At 34.9% G+C, this 14,796-nt stretch overlaps 1 protein-coding gene across 1 annotated transcript in view; it reads left to right on the forward strand.

Annotated features, from left to right (window-relative positions):
* LOC150078435 (beta-TrCP-like) overlaps positions 1-6,610 on the forward strand; it is a 255,323-nt gene extending 248,713 nt beyond the window's left edge. Inside the window, exon 11 of the mRNA XM_090384331.1 lies at positions 6,313-6,610. Coding sequence (XP_090240457.1) covers positions 6,313-6,480 — 168 coding nt within the window. The 3' untranslated portion in view covers positions 6,481-6,610. The remainder of the gene's footprint in view (positions 1-6,312) is intronic.
* Positions 6,611-14,796: the final 8,186 nt, after the last annotated feature.

Raw genomic sequence — 14,796 nt, forward strand, 5'->3', positions numbered from 1 at the left:
ATTGTTCCCACATCTGGGGTGGGGACCCCCAAAACCTCTCTCAAGCTTCTTGATTCCATTCAGAAGAGGCCAGTTAGGTTAATTAATGATTCATCTCTAACAGAGTCTCTCCACTCCCTGTCTCATAGACGTGCTGTTTCTGCTGCATGCCTCATCTACAGATACTTCCATGGGCACTGTTCTTCTGAATTGGCTTCTATAATTCCCGCTCTATCTCTCAAAATAGTCCGAACACTTGCCACCACCAGCCAACATCCATTTACTGTCCAACTTCAAACTCACAGAACCAACTTTTCATCTTCCTCGTTTATTCATTCAACTGCCATTATCTGGAACAACCTTCGGCATGCGTATTTCCTGAAAATTACAGTCTACAGAAGTTCATTCAATGTCAACAAATATCTTCTTTCATCTTCTCAACCTCCAACCCAAGAACGGTACTAAGTACTATAGGTTCCAATACCTCTTGTGTTATTATTATTATTATTACAATTAGCCATATGGTGCAAGGAAGCCTGAGGCTTTTGCTGCACCAGCCAAAAAAAAACTTCTGAGTTAGAGAGAGAGAGAAGTAGAAGGGAATCACCAAGAAAGGGAAGAATGATTTTGGGTTTACATAAAAAAAAAAAAAAAAAAAAAGTAACATGCCCCTAATGCCACATTGCTCCAATTTGTAAAGCATCTCTTAATGTGGTTTATGACAGTAGTCAGAATATGTTACTACAACAAGATCTAGAAAAGTTAGGCAGATGGGCTTAGAAGTGGCAATTGGGGTTTAATTTAACATTGAAAAATGCAAAGTACTGCATATAGGTAGCAATAATCCCTGTGGTACCAAAGTAAGAATAGTTGAGAATGAAAAACACCTTGGGGGTGGGGATGATTGTGCAGTCAGGCATGAAGATCTTTGTGCAGTATGAGACAAGCTGCTGGGACAGCCTGGAGTTCTGCAATGTTATACAGGAATTTTGCGAACAGGGATAAGGGAGGCGATAATTATCCCATTGTATAAGGCATTGGTTAGGCTTGAATATTACATACAAGTCTAGAAGCCTCATTTTAGGAAGAATGTGGAGCTGTTGAAACTAGTAACAAACTGCCCTATTTAGCACATGTGCACTTTTTTTTTTTTTTTTTTCACTTTATCTTTTTACTGACCTTTATGGTATTCCAGTCCCATTCTTTACATCACTACACAAAGTGTACTGTGATTGCTGAACTATTTATTTTTTTTTTAATAGGAGCTGTTGGAACTTGGCACCAGTAAAAAAAATTTCATTTTGGGTTTGAAAGGCTTGAGTAAACTAAAATGCTGATGGCATTCTTACTCTTATTCACGCAACACACTAGGAATGGATGGCTGCAGGAGAAATGTGTAAAAACTTGCTTTCAGTCAGAGAATAATTGATTGTGGCAAAAATCTTACACTTGATGTTGTGGAAGTGGGTAATTTGAATAAATTTGATGAATGATTGAATTGATTATTAAAAGGAATGGATAGATGTTTTTTTTTTTTTTTTTGCTGATACTGTATAAGCATACTTGTTTCCATCATTTATACTACTAATACTAAAAAACTAGTGGCAGTATACACCATATACACCTGCCCATCATGAGCAAGAATTATATGGTATAAGGCCTCCGTAGCCAGGTGGGCAGGAGCGGCAGTGCGTAGCACACGCTTCTTGATTAGACCGGGGTTCGAGCCTGTGACCACCAAATATGGAGGATGCGGAAAGGTCAGGGAATGACCACCGCATATCCGCGGAGCAATATGGCCTTAGTTGCTAATGCTCCTAAAAACCAAACAACAACAACATATGGTATAAGCTATGTATAAAAGCAAACAGGGTAATTGTTTGGCTGTTTGGAAAGTGCATGCTGCAAGTGCTACATTTATGAAGCAAGATCAGCACTTTTGAAAAAGGAAAACTTTAGAAAAATCATCGAAAAATCAAACACTCTTCAAATATTTCCTTCAATATAAACATTTACAGTTGACTATCACTCCTTGATCCATTGTTTCAATGAGAGCTGTGGTATTGTATTGAGAAATACGAAAAGGCACTTGATTACTGTCTTCACTTGATCAGATTTTAACCTAAAGATGTGTAGGGATACTATCAAAAAATATAATGGTATTAATGTTTGCATTTAAATTTTTCCTTTTTCTCTATGCAGCTTTAGTCCTGGTTAAATGCTGAACTTGCATTGGGAAAAACAGTACAACTGTTTTGAATAAAGTTCTTTTGACGTGAATAGGAAAGTGTGCAAAGTGTCGTGGCTGGTGAAGGAATTACTGCTGGAGTGGCAGTGGAATATCTTTGATTCCCCTCCCCCATCACATTCTTGTGATTTTGTTGCACAAAAGGTAAAGGAAATTTTGGAAACACAGTATATATTACAACCAGTAGATTATCCACCAGCACTCTTCAACGATGCTAGACTAATAATGGTATCAATATCTTCTGAGCAATTGGATAATTGAACTATGTAAGAAGCTAGAGATTTGCTAGTAGGGAAAAGGAGGTGATTATCCCATAGTATAAGGCAATGGTCAGGCCACGCCTTAAGTACTGCGTACAGGTCTGGAGGCCTCATTTTAGGAAGGATGTAGAGTTGCTTGAGCGTGTATAGAGGGGAACGAAGGAGTCCTCTTACCAAGAAAGGCTTAAGTTCTGCAAATTGCAGTGGCTGGAGACTAGGCACCTGTGAGATGATCTGATTAAGGTGTATAAGGCCTTGTGTTGAGCACGCTGAATTCTGATGGGATTCTTCTGATGGAATTTATGCCCCCTCAGATTACGAACCTGAGGGGGCATAAATTCAAATTGAGAAAAGACAGTTGTATAATTTATGTGCAGAAATTTGTCTTTAGCCAGCGGGTGGTTAATTGATGAAACAAACTTCCATCTGTCGTTGTGGAAGTTGATAGCTTAAATAAATTCAAGGAGGAAATGGACAAATTTTTAGTGGGAACGGATGTGTGAAATTGGATTTTGTTTTTTTTTTTTTTTGGCGGATGCTACATAAGCTTGCTTAACAGCCATATTTCCACTGCTGTTTGTGCAGTTCTTGTCAATAAAAGTGTGTGTGTGTGTACAGTGAAACTTCTAACGGACACCTCTCTCTACAACGAACATTTTCAAATTCCCCAACTCTCCTCTTGGTTTTACCATGTTTTCAGCTTCTGTCTAGCAGACATTCTCTGTAACAGACGCGGACAGGCAATCTGCACTGGTTCGTTTAGATTAGCACTTAGTTTGATCTCCCCATAACGGACAGCGGGCGAGCTCACAGCCCTTTTTCTAGGAACATTTCTTCCACGTATTGCCTCAATCGTGTGTTTATTTTCTATTTCCGATTCTCTGAATTTTATCAAGGTTTACGTCGCGTTTCTAAACCCCTTTTCAAGAATTTTAAGGCACATGTGAAACTTCTGATGAATTCGGTGTGTGCAGGGTGGGAATTTGGTCAGCCTTTCGTTTTTGAGTTTCAGTTTTGTTCAGTGTCGTGGGAAGTGCACAATGTCTTCTAGTAAACATTTAACTTTAAAAGATAAAGTCGATAAACTCAATAAAGTCAGCAAAAAAATATTTTTGGCAACACGGAAATGATCAGGTTCAAAAATCATTCCCAAAAACTGTTGGACTTCAAATTGACAATGTTACATATGAGTGGTTTTGTTGTGCACATGCTAAAAAAATTCCCATTAATGGGCCTATTATTAGGGAAAAGGCTTTGGAGGTTGCAAAATCTATGGGAGTAAATGAGTTCAAAGCTTCTGTGGGATGGCTAGACAAGTTCAAAACTCGGCATAAAATTTCTTGGAAAACCGTAAGTGGTGAAGGTGGATCTGTTGATACTGGGGTTGTATCAGAGTGGACCGTCAAATTGGAAGATTTATGTCGTGATTTTGAAGCTAAGGATATTTATAACTTACGGAACAGGGTTGTTTTTTAAAGCTCTTTCTGAAAAAACAGTGAGTCTAAAAAACGAAAAGCGCCAGGGCAGAAAAATTTCTAAGGAACGCTTGACTGTACTATTGTGTACAAATATGCTGGGAGACTTTGAACAACCTCTTGTTATAGGAAAACCACAAAATCCTCGTTGTTTCAAGGGCATAAAGTTGAATCTTTTGAATGTTGACTGGAAGTCTAATAAAAAAGCGTGGATGACACGAGATATCATGAGCAAATGGATAAGTCACTTTAACCAAAACAGGATTTGTCAAACCAGAAAAATTATTCTTTTCATGGATAATGCTGTATCTCACCCGCACATTGAATTGTCCAACATTCAAATCGTTTTTCTGCCACTGAACACAACTGCAGAGTGTCAGCCCTTGGATCAAGGGATAATAAAAAATTTTAAACCTCACTACAGAAAACGTGTTTTAAGACATCTCATTGCAAACATGAACGATGTAACATGTGCGAGTGACCTTGCAAAGAAAATCAGCATCCTAGATGCGATTCAATGGATTTCCTCTTCAGTCAACACAATTAGAAAACAAACTGTCGTGAACTGTTTTGTAAAGTCTGGCTTCTGAAACGCAAAAATTGAAGTTGTGAACAGCAATGTGGAGCAACAAGAAGAACAAGAACTTCAACATCTATTGATAATGTATGATACTTCAGCTACAAGTAACCCTGGCTACAAAGATATAGACTCGAACCTCACTACAGAAGATGGTGCTCTAGATATCAACGACATTATCATCGATATTGTTCAAGAAGTTCCTCATGAGGATGAAGAAATGGAAGGAGGTCATTCTGCCGAAGAACATATTAACAACGAACCACCAATGAAAATGGAAGAGGCGCTCATACAAATCAATCATTTAAAAATGTTTTTCGCTGCTGAAGAAGACACTGAAGGACTTTCGATGGTTTCTTCACTCCAAACAAATGTTGAAAACAAAATTATCAGCCGGAAGAAGGTGCAGAAGAAAATAAGTGATTACTGTATGTATTTTTCTTAAGATAAAGTCATAATATGCATAGCACAATTGTATATATATTATTTACAAAAGTATTGTGCAAAATCTGTATATAATTTAATTTTACATTAAACATTTGACGATTTTTCTTTATCTCTTGTGTATGTAATTGTATATTATTTACAAAAATATTGTTCAAAATCTGTATATATTTTAATTTAATTTTACATTAAACTTTTGATTTTTTCTTTCCCTCAGACTTCTTGTTAGTGGACACTTCTCTCTAACGGACAAATTCTTGTTCCCCATGGCTGTCTGTTAAAGGGAAGTTTCAATGTATATATATTATTTTTTGTTTATTTCATTTTATTCAAGAGTTTGTGTTTTAATTTATAGACAGCACTGCTGTGATGCTTTGCAATTAGTTTCTCCATCTATTGTACTTAATCTTGTTTCGTAAGCTTTTTGCTTTATTTTATTTATTTTTTTATTTTTCTTATTTATTTATTTTTTTTTTTTTTTTTGCTGTGTAAAACTATATATCGCTACATTATCCCTGTACTACTGCAGTTATATGTCATAAACCTACTTCTTACTTTATTTAATTTTGTCTGTACCAGTCACTTACTGCCCTATTTAGCATACGCATTTTCTTTCTTTCTTTTTTTTTTTCCTTATCTTTTTGCTGACCTTTATGGTATCCCAAACCATATATTATGAGCTTGCTCTGCTTCATGAGTTCTGCTGTTTTATATTTCCATAGACCACTGCTATATTATATGCACATGCATACAAAATACTTAAAACAATTTTCGTTTGTACCATAAAACTTATGGTACAAACACTTTTTTTCCCCTATTGATGAAAAAATAATAATTTACAGTTTATAATTTTCATTGTGATTCTTTTATGAGACCCTAAGCGTTTGCTTTCTTTTTGCATTATGGGACTACTTTTGAGACTACATATACTCTCATTTCAGTATGTAACATTGTTATCATTACATTATGCATCAACTGCTATGTACTGGTATATGTCACAAACCTACTCCATCTTACTTTATTTGATTTTGTTTATAATATTTACTTTCAGCACTATCCTCATGTGTACTTGCTTTTTATCCCGGTCTTTTAAGTACCCTTTAAGCCAAACCATGTTATGAACCTACCCTACTGAATAAAATTTGGTATTTTTTATTTCCTTTCATTGTTACTTCTTTTTATGCATAAGAATACACACACACAGAATATTCACAAGTGATTTTCACTTGTCACATTTAATTGTAGTACCTTCTTAAATAAATCTGCTCTCTCTCTCTCTCATTATAGAAAAGTTATCATGTTAACATGTTATCATTTTTATTCTTGCAGGAACACTCAGGACGTGTTTTCAGACTTCAGTTTGATGAGTTTCAGATTGTTAGTAGTTCTCATGATGACACCATTCTTATATGGGACTTTCTAAATTGCACTCCACCTGAAACACCAACAGGATCACTTACATCACCATCCCATACTTACCCATATGTTTCACAATGATGTCACAAATAGGATATTATAATTCTAGAACAACCTTCACCGACTGTCATGTATATATTGGAAGAGACTTGGTCTAGAAGTAAATCATACCTAGCACCATGTACTCTGCCTATTTTATTTAACACTCCATAACATGTATAGAAATACTGACTGCCTATAGGTTAAAAAATATAATATATATATATATGTGTGTGTGTGTGTGTGTGTGCTTATATATATATATATATGTGTGTATATATATATATGTGTGTTTGTGTGTGTGTGTGTGTGTGTGTATATATATATATATATATAAGGCAGTGTTTTGAAAAGAGTCAGTCACAGATAACTAGTTACCTCTACAGGGTTATGAGTGGACAGTATGTCATTACTTGTATATGTTGTTAACGTCCAAGAACTGTTTTAATGTAAATAAAGTGTGTGTGTGCGCGCGTGTGTATGTGTAATGCTGACTGCAAAGACATTGAAAAATTTCCATTTTCCCATTGTAGTCAGTGCTACCCTTGTGCATTCCGGTTTTGTTGTCATCAGTTCACTGTGTTCCAGTGTGACAATCTTCCAGAACTGAAAGAACTATTATTCAATGGAAGTTTTGAGAAGTACACCTTGTACAGTGATTGCTGAAATACTTTATCCCCCCCCCATTTCTCTGTTATAATTTTGCATTGTGGTTATAAGAAAAGCCTTGTATATTTGCATGATATATCTTGTTATTTTTTGCTCCTCCCTCCTCCATTAAAGGAGGATTTATTTATATAAATGTTAAGATTAGCATTTTTCAATGTTCTGTTTAATTTCTTTTAAGAGTGATATAAAATGTAATTGTTAAAATTTAGGCCTACATTTCACATTAGATAGTACCAACATTTCATTTATTAACTGAGTTAAACACACCATGATGAACACTTTTCTTTGCTATGTCTGTGTTAAGCAGCATAAAATGTTCCCAGAGTTATTCCTCTCCCTTGATTAAATACATTACAAAGAAATCTTACAAATCCCTCACCTATTGTGATTTTGCATTAATCTTATAATCTCTTTTGATGTCTTTAGAGTAACTTTATTCGTTTGCCACAAGAAATAATGATGAGTCACTAGAGAAGACTATAATGACAGGCAGATTTATGAATTTGCCATCTAAAACATTTATCTAATACACTCTCCACACACTGAAAAATAAAAGTTTAATAAAAAGAAATTTATTATCAATAAAAAATCATTAGCAAAAAATAAGATATGTTGCTTTTTTATAACTTAAAAATTAAATATAAAAATTCAGAATAAATAAACAATAAAATAATAACATTTGCATTTAATAGAAAAGGTAAAGCATCTCAGTGAAAATTTTTGCTTATTTTAACTTCCACAAACTTTTCAACAATGTCATTAAAATTTAAATTATCTGTGTAATCATTATCAGTAGCCATTGCCTATTTTTCTTTTAGTTTTGCCAATTTTCTGCATTCATTACAGCTCTTCCTTTTTCTGTTGCTCATCTGGAATAATACTAAAAAATAAAAATGCAAATAAATACACCCCCTTTCTGAGAAAGGGGGTGTATTTATTTGCATTAGTCAGTACTATTATAGGATGAGTGCCACTCACGTAATGTAATCTGCAAGTCTCTTCCTAGCACAGAAATTTGTATATAACTAAAACGCTCACTGCCATAAGTGCTAGCCATCACACAAATTAAGGGGAAATTTTTGACTGTACTGAATTAGCCCTCCAGTGTATTTCGTATTTTCCTATTGTTTGTCTCTTTATGTGTAAGGGCTAGCCTCTGCTCTGTAATGCTAAGGCATTTTCTCTTTGTTGATTTATGTTATTATCTTGTTGTCAAATATACGATGTCGTCTGTGGTGCACGCTAGTTTGGTTTGATGGATATTTTTTTTTTTTTTTTTTTAATTTATTTATTGATCACAATCCTTACATGGTTTGCTGTTTCTGATATTTGAGTCATTGCTTGTGTGTGTTCTTCCTCTCTGTTCTGATTTTGCTTTCTCTGTAGTTTGTTCAGTATATATGAGATGTGATCAAAAAGTTTAATGCCTAAACTGATATTTGGGAAATGAAGCTTACCAGCTATTCAGATGCATCTAAATTGAAGTAGTCTTAACGTTGTACACACAGATTCCAATGCTTCTGCAAGTTCTGCAAGAATTAATGATAGACATCTTTTGAAATTGCCAATATTCCTGTGTCATGTTTTGAATAATTTTCTCAAGTCATTATGAATCTGAGACCTGGGGGGGGGTTAAACTTCGGAAACAAAAAAAGTTACAAGGAGCTGGATTTTGTGAGTATGGCAGACCATAGTGATGTGGTTCTAAAAAATTCTTGAATGGAAAGCACTGAGTGTGCTGAGCCTTGTAGAAGATAGTCTTCCATTGGGAGGTAGTGCCCTTGTTTCTGCATCATAGCCATATACCCACGAACTGTCACCAGTAATGATGGAAGAAACAAAGTGTAGGTCAGCAGCAGTACGTTGACAAAGATTCTGACATATGAGTACTTACCAGGTCTGTGCCGAGCCATTTTACTACTTGAGGCAAGAATGAAAAATTGTGCGTGCCCTACTGTTAATCATGGAAACCTTGGCAATTATTTAATCTTTCTTTTGGTGCCCCTTTCAGCTTTTAATCTGAAGCAAGAGCCTCATTCGCCTCACACTCGGTACAGCTGTGGTACTTACTGCTCTCTGTGATCATTGGTGAGGATGCAAGGCACAAACTTGGCTGATGTGCGTTGCATTTTACCAAATCCTGTGTTAAAATTGATTGACATGTCTTGTGAGAAATGCTATTTTCACTAATAACTTCGCAGATAATTAAATTTTGATTCCTCCTGATAAGAATATGAGCAATTGCATAATTCTCTTGTTCTGATCAGGAGTAATCAATTTTAATTCAAGCTGAAGGATGGCCAGAGAAAGGGTCATCTTCAATGAACAAGTGGCCCTCTTTTAACTTTGAAAACCTGTAAAGCCCTCAAATGAATGTAGCACTTCTCTGAAAGTGGTTTTTAACTTTTGTGAGTTTATATTACATTTTTCCCTAATTTGAAATAAAACTTGATACAAATATACTGCCAAGTAAAATCACTCCTTTTAAAATCCAATCAAACACATAAAAAAACCCTCTATTTAACATGCACTAATTCAGACAGACTACAGATAAATTGATAATTCATGCATTACTATGTCTAGATCAGTGCTTCTCAACCTTTTATCATTCACGGACCACTTCAAGCATTTTTTACTTACCATGGACCACCGGGTAGGGTTTTGTTACATCTATGAATATTCCTGACAAATTTATAGTTTTTTCTTTTATTATCAGCTCTGCTAAGTAATGAATCGGTGGTAATAACGTATGAATGGTAAGGGAAATTTTAAAAGAAAGAAAAATTTATATGTTGTCATGTTTTTTATTGAAAAAATAAAAATAAAATAAAGAAGTAAAAAAGGGCTTTAAAAATTTTAATGTAATGGTTATGTCTGCTTTCTTTTACAAAGTTCATTTATGTTTGGGTCTACATTTTTTGTTAGCTTCAGTCGGAATGTCTGGTGTTATATCAAATTGATTCCTATACTTATTTTTCATTGCTACTAAAGCTGAAAATCCAGTTTTGCACAAATATGAAGATGAATATGGAATCAACATTTTTAGTGCAATGCTTGATAATTCAGGATATTCTTTTTGAATTTGAATCCAGAAGTCTGCCAACAGTGTATTTTCAAATTTCAACTTAAGTGCCCCATCTGAATAAATATCAATCAAATCTTGTAATTTCATTGATCAGTGCTTTGTTTTCAAATTGAATCTGAATGGATTGCAAATCCAATTGTACAAGTCATAATTATCAGGATAGTAATCTTGAAATTTCTGTTTCAGCAAAGAGAAATGAGAATATATACTATCAGATATATCTAACAGAAGAGTTAAATTATTTTCTTCTAAAAAGGATTCCATTGTAGAAAAGAGTCAAAATTCTGTTTTTTCTTGCGTTGCATCCATAAATAAAGTTTTGATTTATTTATGGATTAATTGAACTTTATTATTGCACTAAATAAATTTACTGCTGACCCTGGAAGCTGTCAATTCAATTCATTTAATTTTGAAAATATATCATTATTTCTTGGTGAAGATCAAATAATCTTGCAAGTATTTTACCACGGGATAGCCAACAAACTTCTGTGTGCAAAAGAAATTGTTGCATTCACTTCCCATTTCATCACAAAGAGCAGCAAATAACCGAATGTTTATTGGTCTTCATATAATGAAGTTTATCATTTTTATCGCTACATCTAAAACGTCTTTAAATTCACTTGGCATACTCTTACAACTCAAGGCTTGACTGTGAACATTACAATGTACATAAGTAATATTCCTATACTTATTTTTCATTGCTACTAAAACTGAAAATCCGGTTTCACACAAATACGAAGATGAATATGGTTTGATAAGAAATTGTTTGAAATTGCAATGTTTGATAAGAAATTGTTGCATATTTGTTCCTGAAAATAAACTCAATTATTATTACAATTAGTAATAATAATCAAGTTTATTTTCAGTCCAAGTTCCAAGTCTTTTGCAGCTTTTTCACTAATCATTGTCCTCACAATATCTTTTGCCGTAGAAAACATTTAATTTTCACTGATTGAATGAGCTTTCCCTGATTTTGCAATTTGCAGACTCACTAAATATGAAGTTTTCAATAACTTTTCATTCTGATTAACACATGAGGGAATGATGTTTTTCTCTGTTTGAAGTTTATATAAATGGTTTTTTAAAAAAATCTTCCGTCTTACTTTTGAATTAGGATGTTTTTTTTTCCTAAATGACAACGCAAATTTGCAGGTTTTAAGCTTTCATTTGCCAACTGTTCATAGCACAAAAGACATATGGGCTTTGGTTCACTTTCAGTTCCATTCCATGTAAAGCCTAATTTTAAATATGATTCATCATACTTCCTCATTATCTTCCTTTTCTCCATTCTCTTTCCTTTCGCAGAACTAGTACTGTACTAGGTTTTAGTACTTCATCATTACAGGTTTCTTCACTAGGATCTTCTTTTCAACCCACACTAGTATTGGGTTGAAGTTTCAAAAATCCTGCTTTTAGCCACGTATCCATGTTGTTCATTATACTATACTGAGTATAGGGCTGATATTAAATTCCTAAAATAAATAATTCCAATCTCAAACAAAATATCACTTATTAATTAAATATAATTAAAAATATACTAAAAAGCTCATCAAACATATATAATCAAATAATCACTACAAATTTTAACAGTTATTCTTGCTTGCTAGTTCTGTGAAAATGTAAAAAATACTTTATGAATACACAAAAACAAATCGAATACATATTACATGCTCAGAAGCTGGTGATCGACTGTGACAGATGAAAGCTTTCGGCCTCGCTAACAGTGCTCTTACATTGTAAGCTACATTGTAAGCCTTACATTCCAATCAGGAGGTATCCTTGATTTGCAACAACAAAGTAAACAGCTGATTGCCAATTTTAATTTTATTTGTGATTATATTTTATACTTTCAATAAAATTTACCTTCCCACGGACCACCTACAACCAACTTGCAGACTACTTGCAGTGTTTCTTAACCTGTGGTCCGCAAACCACAGGTTAAGAAACACTGGTCTAGATGTTACCAACCATGCTTTGACAAGTCACAGCTCACTGCAACACCGCAGTTTCAAGATTAAAGTAATTTCCCCAAACTTTTTGATCCCACTTAACCAAATTCCATATAATTGAATTTGGTTAAGCTGTATTTCTTTCCTTTAAACATGTCTTTCAGTATTATTTCTCTGTATTTTTTATTTATATGTTTATTTTTTATTATTTTTTTATTTTAATTTTTTTTAACTTTTCTTCTGGTTTCACCTTTGTACTTCCATAAATTCATCTTAGCTTTTATCATGATTTTTAAATTTTACTCTGCTATAAAAATCCCTCACTTATTCCTATAGGTTATTATGCTAATTGTTATTACATTTGGACAATAGTTTACCAGTAATTAAATATAGCAGTTCTAGTGATCTACTATTTGTTGTTATTATTGGGAGTCTGGGTGCGAGGTTAGCCTGTGCGGACATTGCTCCTTAAAGCTCTTCAAACAGAGAAGTTTTTCCTGATTTATTTTCTGCTTTATTAGTTTAAATTGTCATATTAACTTATTTTCTAGAGTAGCTTTATATTCCTAGTTACGATACTTAGTTTAAAGTTTAACTTAGACAGAGATTTCGTAGATATTACTTAGTATCGGTAACGGTATCAAATCCACGTGTCACAAACCAAATTTTTTTTTAACCAAATTTAGTCGATTTATTAACCAACTGTTATATCAAATTATCATCTATAAGTAGATTATAGACCTAGTCAGGATCCTTAGTTTATTCTAAATTGAGATAGCGAGATTTGGAAGCTAATCAATACTTACGAGTCCGTAGAAATACCGTTCGTGATTCCCGCCATTTTTACACGATAGCATAAGCTTAGTGTCGTATAGTGCATAATATAATATTGTCAATTAATCAGTAAATCTATTAATCTTGATAAACTTTACTGTCAATTAAATTGTACTTTTAACTCTATATATATATATATATATATAACGACTTAATCGTAACAAATAATTAATACATAACTATAGTGGTACACGTGATACGGAAGTTGTATAAAGGGAACTCGTAGAAAACACTAGATACCGAAAAAAATATATATATAACATAACTGTTTTGGGATATAACTTAAGGATTTAATTTTTGTTTTGAATTTTATTGAATTAAATCGGAATCATGACTCTGACCAGAGCAGCAAAGCAAAAGGCTCAAGCTAATGGGAGTGCTGTGGTTCAGGGGAGAACTGAGGGGGGCAGTTGCCCTCTGAATCACAGTCTATTAAAATGCACTGTTTGCTTGATGTTTGCGGAGCAGTCGGGTACGGGACATGATACTGCCAAGGGGGATGTCTTTGTGTGTGCACGATGTAAGGAGTGCAAGGAAATCAGGCGACAACTCAGCGTTGTTATGGGCCTTTATGAGAGCTTGAAGGACAGGGTGGATGCCCTCGAAGGAAATAAATTGAGGGGCCCATCAAGCTCTCAGCTGCCCACATCAACGCCAGAGCTTGCACTTGGTCATCAGGCAACACAGAAGCAGCCCCCTAGGCAGAATGCGCTGGTCCCACAGGAACTAGTAGTTGTTGGTGACTCTATTGTCAGGGAAACGGGGAACATACTTTGTAAAAACGATAGGTGGAATAGGACCAGGGTATGTCTGCCAGGGGCAAAGGTTGATGACGTTGTAGAGCGGATATCATCTTTTAAGGGCACAAAAGGTGATATAGTTGTACACGTTGGCACTAATGATATTAAGAGTAGGAGACCGGCGGAATTACTTAGCAAGTACAGGTCACTGTTGAAAAAAAGCCGTGAATTAGGGTTGAACTTGAAAGTGTCTGCAATTCTGCCCAGACACGATAGGAGGGAGTATATGATGAGAGCCTTGTCGATCAATTCGGCCCTGGAGGGATTGTGCAAGGCTCAAGGGGTAGAATTTTTTTCAGCCTGGACTGTACTTGTTAACAGGAGAGATTGCTTCTACAGGGATGGGATACACTTAAATAGAAAGGGTGCAAGAATTTTTGCTGATGCTGTCGAGGCAGTGTTAGGTGGGTCGGAAAACTGCTAGTTGGGGGGGATACAAGGACTAATAGATTAACAGTAGCCACTGGCAGAGGTGGAAGTGATTCTTGCACTGCTTCTATTCAAATGAGCAGAAGTCTGAAAAACAAGATGCAGGATATTTCAGAGACTGCTGGTAGTCATTGCGGTACAAGTAAACACATGGGTTGTGTTAGGGTAGCTAAGAATAGAAACAGGTGCATGTATACCTGCGTGTACACCAATGCTAGGAGTTTGGTAAATAAATTTGATGAATTTGAGGTATTGCTCAAAACATCAAAGGCAGATATTGTTGGGATATCAGAGACGTGGTGTCACACAGATATAAGTAATGCGGAACTGGAATTTGGGGAATACAATGTGTATAGAAAGGATAGACAGGACAGGAGGGGAGGAGGGGTTATGCTATTAATTAAGAAACACATAAAGTCCAAGGAAGTGAAGCCAGTCGACATCGATGGACAGGGCAGTGTCGAGTCAGTTTGGTGCGACATAAGCATAGGGAAATCAAAATTGAGAGTAGGAGTGTGCTATAGGCCTAATGACTCTGATGAGTATAATAAGATATTGTACAGGGAAATAGAGTGGGCCAGTAAATCTGAGA

This window comes from Mastigoproctus giganteus, chromosome 11 (genome assembly GCF_048544385.1).
Source record: "Mastigoproctus giganteus isolate SK-2022 chromosome 11, ASM4854438v1, whole genome shotgun sequence".
In the NCBI taxonomy this organism is placed as follows: Eukaryota; Metazoa; Arthropoda; class Arachnida; order Uropygi; family Thelyphonidae; genus Mastigoproctus; species Mastigoproctus giganteus.